The sequence below is a fragment of the Platichthys flesus genome, chromosome 20, assembly GCF_949316205.1.
Source record: "Platichthys flesus chromosome 20, fPlaFle2.1, whole genome shotgun sequence".
NCBI classification, from domain to species: domain Eukaryota; kingdom Metazoa; phylum Chordata; class Actinopteri; order Pleuronectiformes; family Pleuronectidae; genus Platichthys; species Platichthys flesus.
Window position 1 is genome coordinate 3,407,614 of NC_084964.1, and position 24,752 is coordinate 3,432,365.

Genomic DNA, 24,752 nt, shown 5'->3' on the forward strand with positions numbered 1-24,752 from the left:
ATGATGATAAAAGGCTGGAATCCTAAACAAGGGAGCGACAAGTGAAACAAGAACCATGACTGCACACTCTGTATTCATCGTAATCAGACAACAAATGTATTATACAGCTTTTTAAGGATAATATCATCATGATGTCATTTAAGCCACATAATGACAAGTTGACGACAAATTAAATCTCTCAATCAAAATAAGAATGATATAATATATTTTTGTTCATTCTGCTTTTACTGATAAGGGCCAAATGTGGTTCACCTGGAGATATCCTCACAAGCAGTACTTTTTTTTTACATGAAAATGTTTGATAATGGTGCCTGTGTGTAGACAGCTGTGCTGCGTCAGCATCATCATATACTTGTGAGATAGATGACCTCTCTATGCAGCTGAAACACACACACTGGTTCAGAGATAGTGGCCCACCACCCAGTCTGACTTCCATGTTTGTCCAGTTTTGTGGATATTATATCCACGCTCAGTTCTGGGTCATTCTGTCCGATGTTGTATTTCTGCGCCATCATTTCCTGAAGAAATCAAAAGGAATTTACAGTTACAAATCTGCAATGAATTTAAAATTCACAATGTTAGGTATCCTGTCAAATCAGATGTGTTTTGTGGCACTACTTGTGGGTGGCTGTGACTGAGGGGTAGAGTGGTCGTCCTCCAACCTGAAGGACGGCAGTTCGATCCCCAGTCTGACCCATCTGCATGCCGAAGTGTCCTTGGGCAAGATGCTGAACCCCGAATGGCCCCCCATAGAATAACTAAGTGCTGCGAATAGATGCACGGTATGAATGTGTGTGTGAATGGGTTAATGTAAAACTGTACTGTAAAGCCCTTTGAGTGGTTATCAAGACTAGAAAAGCGCTATATAAATACAAAGCCATTTACCATTTACATCATCATGGCACTTAAATTCAACACAATCAAATTTGTATTTGCACAGTGCCAATAATATACATTATGACACTTTACATTGGGAGGTTGAGACCTTAAAAATGATAGAGAAGGGGAAGAGAGTGGAGAGAGAGACCAGGAACAGTTGTGTAACCATCATATTTAAGCTCTTTCAGAGTGGTTGCTATAGTGAACCATCCCCCCATAACATATTAGAAAATCCATGTATTACTCACATGGTCGCAAAGGTCTTACTGAGGACAACTAAAAAATGAGCCGTGCTCAAATCTGCCCAGTGATGTCATCTCTACACATACCAACATTGCAGTTTAACCCGACGAGCAATTTGTATTTACCGGTCAATACCGTGCTCAATGTCAGTGTTTTCTTAGAGTAGACACAACCCTTGCTAAATGGTTTTGTCACACATTGACATCCTGCACTTGTAAGCGTGATTAAGTCTGTTACCGAGTCCAGACATCATGAAGTGAGACACAAAAGCACTGAGGGGCCGTTTTCATGGTCAGGCCTGTGATCCACGATCCCAGCAGCCGACCTGAGTCTTATCAGCACTCAGCAGAGCAGAGGGGAGGAGGACAAGGGGGGCGAGACAAAGAGGGGGAGAGGGGGGGGGCAAAAAGAGATCGGGGCGGGAGTGACAAATTATAATGATTTCACTTCATTACTGCTTACTGTTTGACCACATTCAGCTGCGGAAGACTGAAGTCTTTGTGCAGCTCATTGAGACATGTTATTGCGACAGCATATGTTCCCCCCTCTGCTAACGCTGATGCAGTCAGTGATGTCCTGCACTCTGTGGTGAGCAGGCTGCAGACACAGCACCCACAGGCTCCCCTCCTCATCTCTAGGGACTTTAACCATGCCTCTCTCTGCTCCACTCGGCCCATTTTCACCCGGTACAGCACATTCCCCACTGGAGACGATAAAATACTGGAACTTTTCTATGGCAAAATCAAGGAGGCATATAACTCGACACCCCTCCCCACCTCCTTGGAAGATCTGATCCCAACCTGGATCATCTCCTGCCTGTGTACAAGCCTGAAAAGTTGGTCAGAAGAGATGGATGAGGCTCTGAAGGACTGTTTCAAGCCAACTGTCATGGGGAGGACATTGACAGCCTCACAAACTGCATTAGAGATTACATTAACTTGTGTGTGGAGAACACTGTACCCACCAGGACTGCAACAACAAGCCATGGATTAATCCGGACATGAAAGCCCTCCTCAAGGTCAAAAAGAGGGCTTTAAGGTCGGGAGAGAAGGAGCTGAAAGCTGTTCAGAAGAGTCTGAGGAGGAGGATCAGGGAGGGGAAGAGCAGCAACAGGAAGAAGATGGAGGACCAGATGCAGCACACTCTTTAAGAAGGCCCAGAGCAGACTGTACTAAGGAGACTGAGGTCCTTTGGAGTGCAGGGGACACGCCTGAAGATCTTTTATAACTCTGTGGTGGCCGCGGCCTTCTTCTTTGGAGTAGTTTGCTGGGGCAGCAGCATTTCAACTGCTAACAGGAAGAGACTGGACCAACTGATTAGGAGGGCCAGCTCGGTCCTGGGATAACCCCTTGACCTAATGGAGGTGGTGCAAAAGGAGGAGGATGATGGCGAAGCAGTTTTGTGTGATGGACAATCAGTCCCATCCCCTGCAGGACACCATCACAGCACTGGGCAACTCCCAGCAATAGACTAATCCATACTAAGTGTCTGAAGGAGAGGTATCGCAGGTCTTTCCTTCCTGCAGCAGTACAACCAGCTGTAGAACCACACACACCCATTATGGACTGCACTTTAATTAACTCTGGTTCAACTCTCCTAACTATGAAATATTCAGTGTTAGTGCAATACATCGGTTCATGTGCATCCATTCACCGTACATGAATATTCTCACACTGTACTTTTTTTTTTACACTTAAGTTTGCATGTTACTTATCATTACTTACTGATGCATATTTTTGACTTCTGCTGCTGTAATATTGTAAATTTCCCCATGGTGAGACTAATAATGGATTGTCTTATCTGACTATATCTTATCTTATCTTCACCTATATTATCTCAAGATTCGGCTCCTGGGATGGCACGATTGTTCACTTCAAAACTTAAATTGAGATATCTTGTGATCAAAAGGATTTGGCCTCACTTTTGGGGGCCTCTCATGTCATCCATGTTTATTCACAAACTATGGATCAAGTACCTGCACAAACCATGTAATCACTGCTAATGTTAGCATTCTAACAAGCTAAACTAATGTTGTGTTTATGTGGCCGGCAATGTGTTAACATACATCAGCATTGTCAGTGGCATCATGTTACATAACCACTATTGCTAAGTGCAGCTACAGAGCTGCCAGCATGGCTGTGGGCTCTTACTGCACACTCCACTGATTCCCAATGTCCTCACAACCATTTGACCTGTCAGCACAGGAGGACAGTGGCCAGATACATCAGTCTGAAATCAATGGAGTGTTTGTTTTACACTTAGTATTATTACTTTTTGGTAAAAAAGTGCATTGAGTGACCATCTTTAAAAGTACAAATTAATTTGAGTTTGCTGCAGTTTGTGCTGTGATGAGCTGGTCCGTTCATATTTATGTTCGTATGACAGGTTGAGCTGTTCCTGCTGACCTCTCTTCTCTAGTCCCCTCAGCATTGCATGGCTAGCTAGTGACCATTGGTTGTACATTACTGTTCAAGATGCATTGTAGGAAACAAAGATTCCACTTTAAAGGTTAAAATGTTAGTATATTTAGCAGAATAAAAATATGCTTTTATTTACTGATTAAGTAATTGTATTTCCTCTGTCCACCACAGTCCTCTCTGTCCATCGTGAAAGTGTAGAACTTGAAGTGAGAATGTGGACGTTGTGATGTGGCTAGAGATGTATAGTTACATTAGATGCAATGAAAGCATATTTGGTTTGACCTCTATTTTGAACGTTTGTATTTTTTTATATTGGATAATAAGACTACATGGGTTCATGATATCAGCTATTCACTCTACCTCTGACCTCTGGTGTTTCTCACTGGCTTCAGTTTGTTCTGCACATCTGTCCTCAGTCAGCCAGAAACCATCTGGTGTTTCACTGACCTGATCTGTCTCTGCCTCCCGCCTCAGAGAATCATGCACCCAGACATTTTCAGCTACATCGCTATGCAAGACAAAAGTCACAGCACCGGCCGCTGTTCACTTTCATATTTAAAAATAGCACAAACTCAGCTGCTATGAATTTCACTGCTGCTTGACTGCTGATCCTCCTTTCTAATTAGAAGTTCCTGGTTTGACCTCTGTCTTCTCGCTGCACTGAAAACAGAAGACTGTGTGCAAGAGCGTCCAAGTCTTTTCCTTAAGGCTCTCACAATCTGGCCTTTACAGAAATTTAATTTACTTTCAACGAGAAACCAACAGTATCAGTGGGGGTTAGTATTACAGTGTTATTTCGGGAACCTCAGTGTAGTGAAACACCAAGACATGAACACTAATGTCTTCAACGTTCTATGAGTGCTTGAGTATGAAACTTTGATCACTGACATGATCGGAACGATGAGATATTTCAACTAAAGAGACAAGCTGCAAACCCATCTGATATCACTTCCCTGTCAAGACAGTTTCATGTTCAGGTTCATCACATTAGCTCTTCTTCAGACACGTCCTCAAAAGGACACACACATGAACAACACAGGAGAAGATTCTCTGCTCTGACGCATGCAGAGCACCAATACATTCTCCAGAGCATTCAGTCGAAGGTTGGCATAGCAGGCAGAGTGTTCCTTTTCACCGGATGCAGTTGCTCATTTCGCAGTTTTAATAACACGGCGAACACAAACATATTTTTCGAGGGCATCATTGACATAAATGCCGTTGCATACATAACATTACATAATTCTTATTATGTTTAAGGAGCTAACTCCTCTTTATACTCCTATCATTGTGACACTCACTGACGTAGAGGAAATTAACCCTCTGATTCACTCATAACCTTCAAACAGGTCATGCCGTCATCACACACACACACACACATACACACCACACACGGTCAGTGCTTAAGCAGCTGCTCCTCATTGTTTGCCCATGAATTCATGGGTTTAGACAAACTTCACTAAACAATACAGTGGAATTCATGTGGCTGATTTAATGAGTGAGATATGTGGCGGTGAAAAACAATCCCAGTTTTTTTTCAGCTGTTGTTTCTACCGTGCTCAGATTTGATTTTCATCTCGCCTCTCGTCACCCTCAGCGTTTCCTTCAAAACATATCATTTTTGGCTGCCGAGCAAAGGAACATATCATGCCAGAGACTATATGTTTGTAATTAACACACATAAGCTGAAATCTGTTATGATAGAAAGGCTAATCAGGTTTTGCTGCTGTTGTCTTACTTGAGGTGTGACATGTGCTGTTGCCCTGCTGGGCTGATGTGAGACAGCATCAGTGTGATGAGCACCATGGCTCACACACACAGCAGCTGATGGTAACATCTGCGCAGTAACACACACACACACATACACATCTATCTACCTGTAATACACATACATCATTACACACACTCACACATTCCATCATGTGTCTGTGTGTGTTTGTCGGTTTTCTGCTCTGCTTCATTCAGCTGAATCAGAGCTTTAAATAGAACGATGAAAGCGTTATTTCAGTCGAGTGTGTGTTTGCTCCTGACCTGATAATAGGTTTCCTCCAGAGTGCATCTCCCTGAGGGTCCTCCTGAGAGAACATGGCAGCTGTGTGTGTGTGTGTGTGTGTGTGTGTGTGTGTGTGTGTGTGTGTAAATGAAGTGGTTCCTCCTGCTTCCTCTGAACTTGTATCTTGAAGTTCAATTTCCTTGTGATGGTTAGGTTTACTCACCCTGTGAAAACATTAGGCTCTGGAGGAGCTTTGTCAGGTCTAAGAGAATGGCCCTTATGATTTCATAGTAATGTCACCAGGGTTGTCGTAGCTTATAATAAACGCATGTGTTGAAAGTTTGACATGTCTCATGAAAAGATGGTACTATTACAGTTTTTCACAATTGTTAACACACGTTTTTCAAAACAATAACGGCTTTCTCAAAACTGCACACAGAAAACTGAAAACCTCACACACAAAATGCTAAACCTGATACTCCCTTTGCAAGATGACTCTTTGCCATCAAATCTCTTACCTGTTCACAAAATGGAACTCGTGTTTTCATTTGGTACACACAGCCATTTTTTCAAATGACACACACATACCATTCATTGAGAACACACAACTAAGCATTTGCTTGCACACTACCAAGCATTTACAGCACACTGAAGTGCAAAATTGAAAACACAATCATCAAAATGGAACACACCATATGAATGACATGACTCTGGAGAATGAGCCATTTCTCCTTTTGTAAAATGTTTCAATGTAGGCCTACTTTTTTCATAGTCAAACATAAAACAGCACACAAATGTGCAGCATAAAAAGGTTTATTTCGGTACACACAGAGAACAGTACAGTACTGTAAACCGGCCTTCTCACCCCCCCCCCCCCCCGCCTTCACAAAAATTACAGTTTTTCACAATTGTTAACACACGTTTTTCAAAACAATAAAGGGTTTCTCAAAACTGCACACAGGCAACTGAAAACTTAAGACACAAAATGCTGACAGGCCTCAACACTCACGAGCAGTGAGACCCGGTCCTGTGGGTTCCATTCATATTCCTTCCACCTCCAAGCTGAAAATAATTCCTCAATAGGATTCAGGAAAGGAGAATAAGGTGGAAGGTATAGAACGGAAAAATGTGGGTGGTCCTGGAACCACTCACGCACTTGAGCAGCCCTGTGGAAGCTCACATTGTCCCTGATGACAACGTGATGGATCCGCTGTGGGTCATCTATCTGGCCAGGTGGTACCAGCAGGTCATGCAGGCCATCCAGGAAGATGAGGAGACAGGCAGCGTTATAGGCCCCTAGGTGGGCATGGCGGTGCAAAATCCCATGGTGATTCATTGCAGCACACATTGTGATGTTCCCACCATGCTGGCCGGGGACCTCAACAATATCCCGCTGGCCATTGAGGTTTCTGCCCCATCGCCTCCTCTTCACCAGGTTGAATCCAACCTCATCAATAAAGATGTACTGGTACAACTCAGCAGCTGTGTCATGCTCCTGGATCCGCTGACACAGACAGCATGAGAATGCAAGTCACAGTATGGACACAGAGAGGTCAACACAGTGGGCTACAGTGAGACACTGTAGAAAAGGAATAATATTGGATTACAGGTACAATACATGCATGTGTCAGTGCTGAATGTTGGCACTTACAAGCACAAGCTCTCACTGTAACTCCTTCATGCCTGTGTTACGTTCAAATGGGACCATGAACACTTGTTTCATCTGCATGGCAGTCCTATGAAGAATAGAGTCCAATGTAGAGAGGCTGACGGTCTGGACATTTCTAAATTTAGGATGGTCAGCCAGGATCCTAGTTTTTATTTGTCTGAGTGTGTGATAGAGTTGTTCTCAAGAACCATATCTACAATTTCAGTCTCCTGTTCTACTTTGTAAATGAGGTGAAATGGCTCAACAGACCTGAATGTTTAGAGATTTGAGTATTTGTGTGTTGCAGGTTGATGCTTTGAGATTTTACTTGAGAAGGGTGTGCAACAACTGAACATTGTGTGTAGAGTCTTTTGACAACAAGTTGATGTGTAATTGACATCAGAGTGTAAAGAATGAAAGTCAGAGTCTAATGCAGATAAGGGAGTGTGAAGTAGTGCCAAATTGGGTCGAGCGATTGGTACATGAAGTGAATGTACTGCATTTTGCCGAATTTTCGCTTTTTGTGTGTTAACAACTGAGAAAAACTGTAATATAGGATATCTAATGTTTTTTAAAAACAGGATATCTTGGCCTCTTTTATTTGATGTTGACCAATATTGTTTGGTTCATTACTTTTAATTGAACTGTTCAACTATATTAGTTGCAGTAAAATTGCCCATGCCAGCAATGAGCCGAGGCAAGGAATGGTCAAAATGTTGAATATTTCCATCTAGATGTCAGCAAATACTGAAGCCAAATGGAGGATGGAGTACAGCCATTTTTAACTTATCTTAAAAGTGAAGGCTGCACGTGACTAGATATACTGGCACCAAGTAGCACAGCCTTTAACCTGCATGAGGTTTAAGTCAGGTGACTAAGCCGAGCTGGCACCAGGGGCGTAAATGCAAACCCTTCCAGAGATTGTGCATGTCAGGATGCAGTGAAGGCCAGAGAAGAGTGTGTGTGTGTGTGTGTGTGTGTGTGTGTGTGTGTGTGTGTGTGTGTGTGTGTGTGTGTGTGTGTGTGAGGCGAGGTGAAGTGACAGAGTGCGCATGTGAATGTGAGCAAGGTGAGTGGTTGTGGGGTTTAAATCCAGCAAAGGCTCTTGTGTAATTGTAAGTGGGCCTGTACTATATTAGATTGACATGTGCTCTCTGTGAGGATCCAATGCTGTATATTCCGCATTCGGATGAATGGAGCAGAGGGGATTTCACAGCTCATCTCACCATCAGGTGTTTGTGTTGGGATCAAGATTGATAGGAAGACTTAACTATCACCATTCTTTACCAGTTTTACATTAAATACATTACAACTACCAAAAAAGGACAATTTGCAGAGATCATGAAAGTTTACAATGACAATTGTCTTACAGACGTGTTTAATATGTATTTCAAGCATGAACCAGAAGCTCAGGTTTCAGAAAATACTTCTCTTGTCATTTTATTCAATTCTCAGAGTATTGTAGTGTATTGTACAATTAGGTTGTTTCACAACTTAAAACAACCTGAAACAGTTATCACTGATTATGTCAGGCTTAGATGCAGCACTAGAAGTCACCGTTAAATTCTAAGCAATTTCTTAGTTGCCAAATCATGAATGCTGGTGGTGCTGTATCATGATTCATGTTACAGGTGGTGTCTGGGATGTTTCTCCTGCTCCTTTAGCTCTGTGTTTAAATCTGTCTCTGAAGCAGTTAAACGTTCCACCATGTTGACCTGCTGCTTGCTGCTGAGCAGGTAGATACAGTGGCTTTACAAGAGGTGAGAGTTGTCAGAGTTAACTGTACAGTAACATTATGAGACAGAACAATGTGCTGCAAGATTTTTATAGATGATAAAAAGCTCAGCAGAGGTAGAGGACCTAATAGATTTGATCGTAATTCTTAGTTTGTTTGTTGCAATAACATCATCCATCACAGCCGTCTTTGTTATTTCAAAAAACACACACTGCTAATACATACCCAGGAGCCAGACTTAAGTGGAAGGAGGGCAAAGTAGTCCAGTGTTCACTGAACAGAAAGCTCACTTACTGCTGGCTGGAGGACAGATTTTTCTTTTGGATTGCAGTGTCTCTCTTCGTGGTTGCAGACGAGTGCTGGGATACAAAATTGTTACCTTGTGTAACTTCAGTAAACTTTGGTGAAACTTGTCATTTGCTTCCAACTCCACAGAGTACATGAAGTCCAGAGATGGAAGTGTGTGGTTGCACTGTGGCTGCTGGCGAGTGACACTGATGTGAGGTGATTATTGAGTCTCTCTCTGAAGCTATAGAGCCCTAATTCAATCAGCAATTTACTTGTGATCGGGGCAGGACAGCTCATCCGTGGAGACACGAGTGGACCTAGTGTGCAGCCTTTTAATAGTGTATGCACGTGTTAATCTGAGCAAACTCTTACTTACATCAAACCCCACTTTATTACTCTTTGTGAGGAATAGAAGAGTCATTCCCATTCTACAGCATCTAATGGTCAGCTCGGCCCCCTACTGGCCTTCTTGCATCACTGCGTGCTCTATCCATGGCTTCACGGAGGATTACATGGATTAGATATTTAGCTAAAATCTCCTAGTGCTGTTGTAAACAGACAGATGGGTGTGCTCCCCACCCTCCCCCAACATCAAGCACACAGGCACACACACACAGACACACAAAACACACAAAACACACACACACACACACACACACACACACACGACACACACACACACACACACACACACACACACACACACACACACACACACACACACACACATACATGCAGTCTCACAGTCACCAGCCTCTCTGCTGTCTTGCCAGGCCACAGAATAACAGAACACAGACAGATGTTGTATTTAACTTTAATTTTAAAATAACTATATCCACAGATTGAAAGAGAATTTCAAACCTATTTTATGGTCTCTTTTTTATAGTGTTTTATTGAATTCATTGTTTTTCCAAATGACCAACAGACGCATTTGCTCATTGCCTTTGCAAAGGAGGATGTTATTTCCGTTTGTTTGTTTGTTTGTTACAAAATAACACAAAAACGACTTAACTGATGTTATTGAAACTTGGTGGAAAGACTGGGGCATGGGCCAAGGAAGAACCTATTAAAGTTTGGCATGGATATAGACAAAGAGACGGGTCCAGGATCTTTTTAATCACTTTATTTATCCAAATAAAAATCCGGAAGAATGGAATTAAATGTGGTTTCATAAAGGGGCTGTTGGGCCTTGGCAGAGGAATGCACTCCATTTAGTGACCTGGTGTTAACATCCATCTTGGTTGGCAATGTGTGCATGCATGCTTATGTGTGTGTGCATGTGTGTGTGTGTGTGTGTGAGGGAAGGAAAGAGAGAGAGAGAAGCAGGGCAAGGAAGGATTTTTTTCTCATTTCCAATAGTACAAAAATAGAAGTTGGTTGTCAATGTTAACACTGTGTTGGTGATCACGAATAAACGAATGTTTATGAAAGACTAAGAAGTGTAAAGAAATAGAAAAGAAAAAACCTTTGGATTGTTATGAAACATTATTAGTGACTCAGGAAAGGAATGTCGTCACATATGTGCAAGACCACCTCTGAATCAATCAATCAATCAAAGTCAAATCAGCACAGCAGGAGACATAGTTTATAATAGTTTTTAAATTATTAAAGTATGTTTGAAGGAACACATGTAACTTCAGTATTTTTTTTCTCCTCACTATGTGAAACCAGTTCAATTATTGTGACTAGATCCTGGCCAGTAGTAAATCGCTGTGAAGATGAGGAGCGCACTCTGGGCAAAAGTGTCTATGTTGCTTCACAGTTAGGGTTTCAAACCAACAACTTAACTCCCTAACTGCCTCATAGACCTGAAAACACATTTTGTTGTTTTGTTCTGTGGCATCACTTGTAAACTAACCATCACCCCTTTGCTTTGCAGTTGCTCATCTGATTTCCTCTTGCCTCATAGTCACAAGAAAATGGGACTTTCCTGCTGTTCTGATTCTCCAGTTGGTGAAAGGACGGGCAAGAGTCAAAGTCACCATCTGCTGGAAGTTTAGACAAAATAAACTCCAGCATCAACACAAATACATTTGGTTTAAAAAGGTGAAATATCACTGAAACCAATCTTATTAGATTCCACAATGTTGCAATAAAAGATAAATACATAAATCCACCTCTCCGAAATCCCCACACTGGCACCAGCCACTGTTGTGGGCAGATTTATGACTGTACAGTCTCTGTGGCAGGAGGTGAGGGGAGGATGGAGGAGGACAGAAGGTTAACTGAGGGGGGAGGGGCATGAGATACATGAGGACAGGGGGATGATAGGAGGACATGGAGGTTGTGTCTCCACAGGCCCCCTGGAGTGGGGGTGAAACTCTTTTCAGAACAATGCCAGATTAGTGCCTCCACATATGCACTCACACACACTCACACACGCACACACACACACACACACACACACACACACACACCTCCTCCTCTTTCTGCATCTCAGCAATCATCACTTTCCAACCCAATGTGTGGATTAAATCCTCAGCAGCCTTGTTTTTATTGGAGCACAGGGGTGTTAGGGTAAACACCAGAGGGTCTCAGTGTCGTCAACAGTGGGGTTTGGATGTAAGAAAATGTTGAAAACTCTTTGTTCAGGGATGTTTTGAGATCGCTAATCTCTTCTGATGCAAAATCTGATTAAGTAATTCCAATAAATCTCCAATCAACATTTTGGGGGAACATTTCAAATCAAACAAAGACGAACAGGGGACCATCAGAGCAGGAATTCACAAACATTCTCAGTAAATAAAAATGCTTACACTTATTAAGCATTTTTAAAGCTTATTAAACAGATTTTTTACCTAGTTGTGTGTTAGCATATACAGGGACTGTATTTTATTTAACACTTTTCTTGTATTATCTATCACTCAAAGGTTTTGCAACAGTCACCCAATCACACACAGATTCATACTATATGCTGCCCCTTTTCTATCAGGGGCAGTTTGGGGTTATATCTTGCCCAAGGACACATTGTCATTAAGACTGTAGGAGCTGGGGATTGAACTTCTGACCACACCCACCCAGACTCTGAGAACAGTCAATGTGTACATTTATATATTAGTTTCCACACAATATTTTCTTATGATTGTTCTTGCTGCACAGTTAGATTACTGGCTATAGAAAGTTGCCTTGTAAAAACCATCAGTGACCTGCATAACTAATTCAACACTTGCTGTGGATTATGTCACAGTGTGGTCTGTAGGACAAAACCATGCTCTTTAAAGAAAAAAAGAAAAAGCATCTAAGATCCAGATCAGACATCATGACACCGGATGATGTTGGCTGATGAAGTGCTTACATCACGTCCTGTGATCCATAACGTGATGTAAGAGTGATGTAAGCGAGCAAGAAACATTTTCATTTGGTAAAAAGACTTACTCTTCTGTTAATTTTTAACATCCTCGTGCCCTGCATGGTGAACTGGTGAATTTTGGTCACCTCTTCCTATTCCAGCATATACAATGATCTTGTCAGTTAATGTCATGGTCTTCTGAGGTCCTGGTTAAGGTTAGGCTTGTGCATGAATTGGTCAAGGTTAAGGTTAGGTAAAATGATTTGGTAAGCCTATGTGTGTGAGTGTGTGAGTGCGGATGTATGTGCGTGTGTGTGTACGTGTGTGTGTGTGTGTGTGTCATCATGGCATAATGTGGTCCTAGAGGCCTCACTTGATGGAAAATTAGATACATTTTAAGATAGGTGTGGTCTGAGTTGTTTGCATATAGTGCTCATGTTATAATGCAGGGAACTAGTGTGTGCGTGTGTGTGTGTGTGTGTGTTTGTGTATGTGTGTGTGTGTGTGTGTGTGTATGAGCAGCGGAAGGCCAGCAGAGGGTGTACGAGTGTGTAGCTAGTATCAGCCTCTTTCTCTCTTCTCTTTTTCCCTAATCATTTCATGTTCTGTTATTACACAATGACTGTGTGTGTGTGTGTGTGTGTGTGTGTGTGTGTGTGTGTGTGTGTGCGTTTGTGCGTGTGTACATGTATGTATATGTTTGTGCGTCATCTTTCCTCTGTCCTGGGGGCACTGTCGGCCAACATCAGCATTGGGCTGCATCTCGCTCCACTGACCATCAGCACACATGCACTCTTCCGGTCATAAGTATTCTCACTCTAAATACCATAACACAGTAGAAGGAGAGAGAGGGAGATTGATAAAAATGTGATACAAACAAGTTTAAAATAGTTAAAACAACAAAGAAAATAAACAGTAATAATCAGCTTTCATCTGTCTTGTATCCATTGCGATTGATTCTTATTGGAAACATTTAAATGCTCAATTAAACAGCAAGTGATCATCAAGAGTCAGCTGAGAGAAAATGTCATGCAAAAGATGCTTTGCTGAGATTTCTCAAAATCTGGCCCCTGGAGGCAAGGTTGTTATTATTATTTTTATTTTTATATTTTTTAATTCCTTTATAAAGTTTTAATCGAACAGTTTTATAAAGCAAAATTATGCTGCTCAAATTAAATAGGCAAACAAACTGAATATTCAAATTGAACATGTCTGCAAAAGATATTCTCAAACAATGTATTTCATTGGGTTGATGTGTTTTATTTGATATGTAGTTCCACTGTTACTGATGAATCTGAAACTATATAGGCTGTGAAAATGTAATTCACATGATAATAATTCGTTTTCTTACTATGTTTTGAGTCAGTCATAATCAATAGGGGTTTATTTGGACAGATTTAGGCTTGTGGTTGAGGCAAGGGGAAATTCTTTGAAACTAGACTCACCACTTTAATGCAAAGTTATTATTCATACCTGGGAGATAACCTGGGGACCTTGGTTAGAAGTCGTGTCCCCATGAAGTTTGAACACATGTTCCACCAGTAGATCAGAACCTTTGCCGGCAGACGGAAGCTTAGACAGCAGACACAGCGCCACAGTTCTTTTAAATCTCTCAGCTATAGTGATGATGACAACGTTTACTTGCAAAAGTGAAATTACAATGACAAGTGTCCATAGAGGGTCAGGCAGTGTCAGGGCAAACAGTAATGGGTGAAAACATAACCTCCTCCATAACCAGACAGCCATCATACAAAGCATGCTGGTTCCATTTAATGTACACTGCTCTATTTGAACTAAATGAGTACTGCTCACACAGGTTTAGCAGATCACAGAGCTTGTAGTGTAGAGCACTCTGAGTGGTTTATAAACTGGAAAAATGCCTTATTAACTTTTTATGGTTAAAGCAAAAAATCAGCTGAGGTGCTTTCATCCTGAGGCACTGTTATGAATAGTCTCCCATGTCCAACGGTCATTGTTCGAACCAAACAAATTGTATCGTTGGTTTACTTGAATTCAATTCAATTCAATTTTATTTGTATAGCGTCAAATCATTATGTGATTGTGATTGGCTTTATACAGTACACATAAAGGACTTCTAATTTGAAGGGCTTTGAGTCACTTATTGAAGCCGTTTTTAAGACATGACCTCCTCAGCAAATCTGGCTCTAGACTCTTATCTCCAAAAACTTGGAACTTGGAGACATTAGTCTATGTCTTTTACGCATTTGGCAATGCATCCTGAGTTAATTGTATTATTTTTGTTAGTTTTGTTTTTGCTTCGTAAGGGTGTCAGAAATGTCATCATGCAGTAAACCTCTGCCCTTAGTCAAGGGAACTGCACAGTCTGTGGTAGGTGTAGTTGAAGGGGAAGTGTGTGTGTGTGGGGGGGGAATGCAGTTTATTGCCAATGAAGGATTGACGACAGGATGAAGGATTGATGGCAGTGCACATGCAAGTGAAATGCTCTTGAGCTGTGCATCGGATTCATGTCATGTCAGAGGTCCAGCCCAGAGAGCAGCCCATGCATGTCCACATGAAACATAGCCCAGTGTTAAACAATCAGCAGCAGAAATACAAGTGAGCATTCTGTTAAAGGTCCTGCAGCCTGCTAAATGTCAGTGTGCACAGCTCTGACCACACACATCCTCTCACCTCCTGATGTGTTGGTTTATATGAAACTCATGCACCATCTTCGAAACAAAAGCTTTATTTAAAAATAACTACACACGGGCCATAAGTGTTTGTAAATACAAGTGACAAGGTGAATCACTGTTCTACTGTTGGATTTAACAGCTGTTGTTTGCCTATATATTCTTTCATGTTATTTTCTTATATTTGTTCTGTATGGTTTCATTCCCATGTAATAATAATGATACAATTTTATTAATATTTAATTTCACTATTTTGTATAGTGCAAACTCATAATACATATTATCTTGAGGCCCTTTACATAGTAGGTTAAGACTTAAAAAAATATAGAGAATAATAATAACAGTACCACTACTACTACTATTACTACTACTACTACTACTACTACTACTACTACCAATTATAATATTGTAATATAATAATAATAATAATAATAATAATAATAATAACAATAATAACTTCGTGAGGAATATACATTGGTTATATATTGATATTGGTTTCTCAAATAATTTTGAATGTCCAATTTAGATGATTCAAGTGTATTGATCAGTACTATCATATCAAAAAGTAATTTATTGGTTCAAATTCAAAACGATGTCATTTTAAGAAAATCATGTCCAGTTAGTTAAACTCGTTACATCCGAAAGCATAATGCGCCTTTATTTTGAAACCGAGCCCGCTGTATTTCCGGTAGTATGGGGTGTGACTGTAGCGGGACGGGACGGTCCACTGTGCAGAGAGAGGGGGATCAGAGCAGGGCTGAGTCCGGTGTGTGGTGTTCTGTCCGCGGTCAACTCTGAAGCCGTTCACCGGAGAGCAGGAGAGAAGGGACACGTGCGCGGGATGGAGAGCGCAGCGCGGGTCTGACCCGTTTCTTTGGACGCGCACACGCTCACACACGCTCACAACCCAATGAATGGAGTTGCTTTCTGCCTTGTTGGGATCCCACCTCACTCAGACACTGAAGTAAGTTAACGGGAGGGATCCCTCTGTTCCACTCTCTTTTCTTTCTGCCGCACTTCTACGTCTCCTCCTGTCGGGTGAACTTTTTCCTGCGCTGGCTCGGTCCTCAGCTTCACTTTGACCTGAGCTCCAATCTATTCTGTGTGTTTGTCTGTAATGAAGGAGTCGTGTTGAGGTGACAGGCAGTTTCAGCAGGACGCTACATGTTTTCTTTAACCCTCACACCCATTGTCAGGGCCACAGGGGAAGTGTCAGGTAACTGTGTCAGTCATATACTGTAACCTCGCTGCTGACAGCTGCCTCCTCTAGGAACACTCAACATGCTCAGGCCTTTTGTTTTTAGAGATGTTCTCATTAGTCACCCAATCAAAGAGCCGAATCCCCCTGCAGCACTCTGCAGGTGCACGGTGAGGGTAGAAGCCCAACAGGGTTAAACCTCATTTGTGTCTTATGTAACTTGTCCAACTCCAGCTTCAAGTTCAAGCGGCAGGCTGTTCCACCACCTAATGTAAAACCATGAATAAATAACGACGGTTTGAAAGCAGCAGTGCTTCATCAGCGGCAAAATCAAACACTGTTTAATAACCTGCTTCAATAGTCAAACAAATTCCCTTTTCAGCGGCAGGTCACAGGCTGCGTCCGGCAAATAACTGAATAATATGTCCACTGTTTCCTCCAGGAATGGCAGAGATGAGATATGGGTGGGTGAGCAGGGAGACTGGAATGCATGCATTTCCATATGACAGCCCACATACACACAGCCTGTGATAGAGGGCACAATGTGGTCCTCAGTGTTCAGTGCAGAAAAATTCATTGAAAAATGACGGTAGTTCAGAAATATCTTCCTACGCTCAACAGTCACGCGAGGCATCGGAACGAGAACTGATCAAGGCCTATGGATGCAGGCTTTTAATGCATCACTGTGATGATCACATATCACATTGTTCTGTCAACTGAGCCTATATGAGCAATAACCTCAGATCACTCTGTCATTGCCGTCAGTGGTGGAATACAAAGTTATGATCTGTAAGAGTCAGACTTTTGAGGTGATTATCATGGACGGATGGAAAGCTAGTCTGATCTCTTTTCCAAACCTTTTTTAAGAATTGTCATCTTTTTCATTACAGAAGCTTATTTTGAGACAGCATTCGATGCTACCTGGACAGTTAAAATGGAGCATCTCATATGGAGCCAGAGTCTGTGCTGTAGTGATCATGGTGTGAAGCCGTGTAATAAACATCCTGCCAATAAATTCGCTTAACCAATCGCTGTCAGTCATGACATTTTAGACCCGTTATACCATTAGATAAATAATGAAAACCAACTTATACAAAACATTGTATCATTGTATTTGACTTTCTTTAGACCTGGGAATGAAGAGGGATTTATGAGCTATACTGCAGCCAGCCACTAGGGGGGTTATACCGATGTTTTGGCTTGTAAAGTACTCAATATTGGATCAAATTGCCTTGTACTTTCCAATCTGTGCATCGTTTATATTACCAAGGGTAAAAATCCAGTGTTTTAACCAGGGTTGTGTACTGAAACCCACTAAAACGATCCCAACACAGATTTCAGTGCCTCATTTCGGTGCCAGAGCGACGTACTGAAATAGTTGCTCTGCTTACAGTCAACATAAACATCAATCACAAACATAGTGTTACTCTGGTGGTAACACACTCTTTACTTGGCTCTGGCAACACGCAATGTTAGCCTACAGTTACTAAGTAGCTACCTCAATTCGAGTAAACACAACGACAAAATGCAGAGGAAAGTGTGGTTGTATTTCACGGGACGTGCAATAAATGTTTGAAAAAGTTGCAGTGTAAAGGGTGGAACCTCACAAACATAATGAAGCACCTGGCAACACACATTTGAAAGCAGAGGACACACAATGTTTGACTCTCTGTGTGACCCCATGCTGAGCACATCAGCCGGCAGTGTCGTCGTCGTTCGTGGCCCTGGCAGTGGGGAGACAGTTAATGAGGAGTTTGGAGGAGGATTATTCTGCTGCATTATAGCTATTAAAAAGCTGCTGTTATTGTCAACCATTATTCTGGCCGATCTTCAACTATTTCAAAATGTGTGGGTTATGTATGTCCCCAACCCCCAACCCCATTCTCTCTGTTCAGTGGAGCAGGCTTCTCTTGCCTTATATGTCCATTACCAGGCGTCCAAACTTTTCCCTCAGCCCGAACAGTGCACGGTAATGAGTTTCTGTTCATGTGATCATATGAACTAAACAGCGGGATATCTCCCTCCCAGCTGCTAGGACACAAAGGAAAGGCCAGTTTGTTTTGTTTCAGATAGATTCTGTAAAGACGTATCGATGGAGCACAGTCATGAGAACTTTGTCTAAGCTTCTCCATCATTGAGCTGTAAAGCTAGACCGAATCTTCCTTGATTGATCCCTGCAGGACATGCTATTACAGTTTTTTTCGATTGCTTAAGCACGATTTTCAAAACAGGGCCCGGTGTTTTAAACACTAAACACAATCAGCACAACCACACACCAAATCAGCAGAACACCTTTTCACAATGAAACACTCTTGTAAAAACTTTACACTTATTTATCAAAACCATATTTTTTTGCCATATGAAACACACACGCTTCATATGACTTAATTCTGTTTGAGCCAGTTACACACTGCTGTTGCTAACCTTAAAAACTTTTAGCAATTCCATTTTCAGTGAATAGAGTTCTATAAGTGAAGTACTATGAGAAAGTGCAAATATACAATAAAGTCACCAAACACTACACAAGACCAATGCTGCAGTCCCATGAAAATTGAATTTATTTCTCTCCATATCCCCAAATCAGTCAACATGTCAACATGGAGAATCACAACAAAACATGTCCCAGTTTTCATGCTACTACAGGAGTGTGCATAACACTGTAAGCTCGACAAATATCAGACAAGCCAAACATTCTGTATCCAGTACAGTTTCAATGAGGGGTACCTGAGCCTGGGGCCGGAAATCATAAACCCTCCACGCCATTCCGAGAAAAACTCTTTGATTGGGTTTAGAGACGGAGAGTATGGTGGAAGGTATGGTACTGTAAACTGTGGATGGTGTTGAAACCAGTTCTGGACCAGAGCAGAGCGGTGGAATGACTCATTGTCCCTGATGACAATGGATTGCATCTGGTGCATGTGGTTTACTGCTGTGACGATGATGTGCAATCGGTCCAAACATTTGAGAAAGTGAGGTGTGTTGTAAGGGCTCATATTGGCGTGATAGAGGAGGACCCCATTCTGTGTAGTGGCAGCACAAAAGGTGATGTTACCCCCACGTTGTCCTGGGACATGGATTATAGCCCCGTGGCCTCTCCTCCTTGCCTTTGTCAGGTTGAACCCTGCATCATCTATGTAAATTAATTCATTTGATTACCTCAGCATCCATCTATAAAACTCTCAGAAATACAGTGAAAGACAAGATTGTGTAGTTCAGCATAGGTCTGGAATACAGAACATTTACATTATGAAAGTTATGTGTGCAGTATGCAACATCACACACAACATCATTACTAATGCTGCAGCCGCAGCCTTCTCCTCTTCCGTGGATTCCCCCTCTCACCATCACTCTTCTTCTTTTTTGAGCACAAGCTCCATTTTGGTTGAAAACAGGTGAACTCAGCTGATGCATTTGTATAGTGCTTAAACCTGATTTGTGTGTCTACAATTAAGCAATCATGTGTTTGAACACCTGATGGCTGTGTTTAACCAATTGGCCCATAGGGGTGGTCATTTGACAGTCAGTACTTAGGAATTGCAAGGAAGTTACATCATGATATCCTTCTGTGTCTAATGTATACAAGTGTGTTTAGTGTTTCGCAGATCACTGTGTGTGAAAAGTGTGAAGCTGACATTGTGCTTATAGTGGTGCAGATCTGGGCCCATGTTCTGCTCCTTGAGTGTAAGGTTGGATAATTGTGTAAAACTTTTGAATTTAGTGTTTATGCAATCGAAAAAAACTGTAACTCCTACAGTGGACAGCCTCTGTCCATTGTCATCTACCCTATAGCGAATTTGGAGACAGTTAAGGTGGAGTCAGCAAAGGAGGGTCTGTGCCAACGCTTGTAACGGATGGAATTCGAGGAGCTCTATAAAAGTCTGCAAAGTGCTCTCGCATGATTTATTATTGTTCTAATGGAAAAGTGTAGCGGAGATGACTCAGTTTGCTACATTAGACATTAGACTGTGAGTGCTGCAGTGGGATAATACTGGTAATTGTGAGGTTGAATTACATACTGGGATATCAATTTATAATGGATATACAGCAATAACTTATCAATATAAGTCATCATATAATGATTAACAGCTGATTTATATACTTGTTGTTTCTGTATGCTGTAAGTGTATCAGCATTTCTTAATCATATATATATATATTAATCAGGTCCAGTTGAGCTCTGCTGTGTTGAGTATACATGTTCTTTTACTCCCACATTCTTAAGACATACACATATTTATAAACTTGAATATGACATATTTTGTGAGTGTGTGTGTGTGTGTGTGTGTTTGTGTGTGTGTGTGTGTGTGTGTGTGTGTCTGTCTGTCTGTCTGTGGACATCAGCGGATGCTGGGAGAGGCTCAAGCCCCAGGTATACAGACTGGATGGTTGGATAGCATAGGTCCTCTATATCTGCTAGTAGTGGGAGAAGTTCTATCAGCAGAAAATAAATGTGCTCACTGAGTGACTTCCCTAATTACAATCATGAAGTGTCCCAGTACTAACAAGCATTGACAGAGTGTGTATGTGTTTTTGTGTGTGTGTGTGTGTGTGTGTGTTTAAAGGGGAGGGGCTGGTCATAAGTGACAGGGAGCAAATAGCCCACTGCAGATGGGGAACACTCATTGTTGTGTTTTTTTCAGCTTGGGAATGAGAGGCTTGGCTCTGTACTGTATGGCAGAGGGAGTGTGTGTGTGAATGTGTTGGGGTGGGGGTTAGGGGGTAGATGGGCTGAAACTTGCTGTGAAATATGTGACAATGGAGCTCTGTTAAGCTGTGTGTACTCTTTATGTGTGTATGTGTGTATGTGTTTGTGTGTGTGTGTGTGTGTGTGTGTGTGTGTGTGTGTGTGTGTACGCTACAGAGACAGAGAGAGAGAGAGAGAAAGAGAGGAATGATGTGGGAAGATGCTGTGTTGGTCAAGGTTGAAGGGTCGGACATGAGGCATCAATGTTTAATGTTCTGATAGTTGATGGTTGACGTGTGTGTGTGTGTGTGTGTTCCTGGTATTTCACATATTGCTGAGAACTAAATATTCTTAGACAGATAATGACGACTTGGCTTTCTTATGGAAACAATTCCCCATAACTATTCATCATAACATTTTAAGATGAAGACATGGTTTAAGGCAAGCAGTATAATTTAGGTTTCCTGGAAACGAATGTAAGTCAATGTAATGTAATGTAATGATATGTAATGTAAGAGCCTCTGGAGTCATAGAGACATGAGATAGAGAAAGAAATGTTTTTATGTGTGACCAGAAAGAGTAGAAAAAAGAAAGACAGAAGGGAAACAAAAGCAGGGGGAAGTCCTACATAGAAAACTGAGCGTGATTGTTAAAAAGAGCAATATCAAATTCCCTTTTTCAGAATAAAAGCAGACAATTTAAAAAAAGGACTAGCTGTGCTCTGGAGACATCTGGTGCACCTGGTGCATCAAACTGCTGTTGACTTTGTGTGTGTTTATGTGTGAATGGCTGTACACTTGCCCTCTTTCACTGTCCCAATCCAGAAAGCTCCAGCTGGAGGAAGGGGGGGGGGTAGTTTGGTCCCATGTGGGTACCCAGCTGCTGTCCTGCGCTGCCGTGACCAGGTACACAGCACTGCTCTGTCCCAAAGAGATTTTCATCCTCCTGTTTAAAAGGATAGCTTGATTTAAATTGGGGGCCGCAGCAGATTTCTCTTTTACGCGCTCCCAGTTTGGAGAGGCAGGGAGGAGTACTGGCACATAAGCTGAGCCATGTACTGGACTGCTGGGGACGGGGTCAAAAACAACACATATTTGAGTTTATTTGTATTGCACCAAATCACAACATTTACTTAAAACAGTAAGGTTGAGACCACTCAATGATAATAATAATAGTAATGATAATAATAATAATACATAAATGTGAAAAATCAATGATTGCTCTGACCATCAATGAGCTAGCTCATCGATGCTAGTCACTTTTAGTATTTTGTAGTATTTTGGCCACACAATCAAATATTATTTTTAAGTCAACATTGACTGTTTGAGAACTTATTATTATTTTTCAAACTGGGTTTAGTTATAATATCCCTATTGTAAATTATTTTGGCTGCAATAACTGTTCAGGGAAAATCAAATTTTGTAACATCCCTAGTGTTGCTAAAATTTCCACTACTTTATCCAACGACCCTTTCATCATCATCACTACAATCTGACATCAGACACCTTGCCAAAAAGGAAGCAGTTCCAAACAGCGTAGTGCGATATATATTCTCATCATTTCTAAGGGTTCGACTCTTAAACAAAATTCTTTCTTCAGTGTAAAAATAGGAAAGTACACTGTTAACAAACACTGGGGTAGAAGTAGAGGAATTCAGTGGCTCTGTTGAATTCATTCTGTGTTGAAGGGATGGGCAACATCAAACACGATAGCTCCATCTGCCTCCCACTTATTTTTTCATTTCTCCGTGTTTGTGAGTGAAACACAGATCCCAAAATAGACTGAGCGCTTGTCTGACTTGCCAGGTCAGTGGAAGGCAGAACAAGTAATGCATCCAAACCACATTCAAAACAAGGGCAGGGAAGTGAGCTCATCGTGTTGTCAGTAAGAATTTGCCCATAACAGCCTCTGTCATACAGCACACGATAGCATGAATGAATGAATGTAACAATGGGGTGGATGAAGTTACAGAATCTCATCCCTTTATTCCCAAAATATTGTATATAATGAATCATATCCATGGTTCACAGCTGACACTTGTCTGTTCAGAGATTTACAGTTGCAATCAGAAATATTCAACCCCCCAAAGATTTTAAGGATTTATCAATTAAAGTAGACAGAATCTTGTTCTTTGATCAAGATTCTGCTTCGGATGCCTTCTTTATGAGTTGAGTGATAAAGAAAATCAACACGAAAAATGCATGATGTAGTATTTGTGTGTAGCAATATATTTTGTTAAGATAGCCATGTCACAATTATTCAACCCCTATATAATATTGTTGTTTTTAAAGCTGTCTGACAGTTTTTTTTGTCCTAAAGTTGAGTTGAAACATTATTAAGCCTTTGGGAACTCTATACTGATCCTTCATTTGCTTCAGCTGTGATGCATATATAAATACTACCCATGAAGGTATTCAAGGTGAGTTGCAATCATGGGAAAGACAAAGGAGCTTAACCAAAAGCTGAGAGAGGAGATTATTTCATCACACCTGAAAGGCCTTAGGTAGAAGAAGAATTCCCCAAAAAATTATATTCCAAGAGACACAATTGGGAACATTATAAGGAAGTTTACAACTGATGGAGCAGCTTCAAACATGCCTGGCCATGGAAGAAAGCCCAGCATTTCATCAAGGACCCTCAGCAACTTAGTCAGAACAACAAAGATAAACCCCTGTGTGACTGCAAGACACCTACAGGATGACCTGATGAAGGCTGGTACAAGTGCTGCAGTGGCAACTATAAGACGTGCAATGAATAATAAAGGACTTAATGGCCGGACTCCAAGACGCACTCAGCTCTTGACCACAAGCAACATCAAAAGTCGACTAGAATATGCCAGGAGGAATTTGGATAAGGCTACAGTGTTTTGGGTGACAGTTCTATGGACTGATGAAACCAAACTGGAACTGTTTGGACGTATGGACCAGTGGTGTGTCTGGCGTGTGAAAGGAGAGGCTTATGACCAGAAGAATACCATCCCCATAGTCCAGCATGGAGTTTGGTCAAAGATGATGTTGGGCTGTTTTTCTGCGGCAGGAACTAGCAATCTTTATTGTGTACATGGCATCATGGATTCACAGAAATACCAGGCCATTTTAAAGAGGAATGTGATTCCTTCTGTTGACAAATTGAACCTTGGTGATCATTGGACTTTCCAGCAAGACAATGATCCAAAGCAAAATCTCCAAGTCCACCAAAGCTTGGTTGAGAAAAATCCTGGAACGTCCTGGAGTTGCATTCACAGTCACCAGATTCAAATTTGACTGAAAATCTTTGGTGGGATTTAAAGAAGGCAGTTGCAGCATTGAAGCCATCAAACATCACTGATCTAGAGGCTTTTGCACTTGAAAAATGGGCAAAGATTCCAATCGAGAGTTGTAAGAAGCTTGTCGGCACTTACCGAAATTTTTCTTTAGAAGTTATAAAAGCTAGAGGATGCGCCACAAAGTACTGAAGCTGGGGGATTGAATAATACTGCACATGCACATGTGTTGAAAGAGTTACATTTTTCATTTGAACTTCAAAGTTAAGTCAACTTCTGTTGTCAAATAACTAAAATACGCATCAATAAATATCTTTTGTTGTTTGATGAGTTTTTTTTGTCATTTATTGTCATTATCTGTCATCCACATCACTATAATTTCTATTGAGGTGAGGGGGTGGAATATTTCTGATTGCAACTGGACTCCTGGATCTGTCACTGTCTGTTCTCGGACTCCTGTTTGATG

General features: G+C 41.5%; 1 protein-coding gene across 6 annotated transcripts in view; it reads left to right on the plus strand.

Annotated features, from left to right (window-relative positions):
- The window catches only part of LOC133931621 (rho GTPase-activating protein 23-like), a 63,160-nt gene that overhangs the window by 5,204 nt on the left and 33,204 nt on the right, over positions 1-24,752 (plus strand). For 5 of the 6 annotated variants that reach the window (XM_062378532.1, XM_062378537.1, XM_062378534.1 and 2 more), the window contains exon 1: positions 15,913-16,107. The exons of the other annotated variant lie outside the window; for it this stretch is intronic. In XM_062378532.1, coding sequence (XP_062234516.1) covers positions 16,054-16,107 — 54 coding nt within the window. In that variant the 5' untranslated portion in view covers positions 15,913-16,053. Of the gene's footprint in view, positions 1-15,912; positions 16,108-24,752 lie in introns of those variants that run through there. 6 annotated transcript variants of the gene reach the window in all.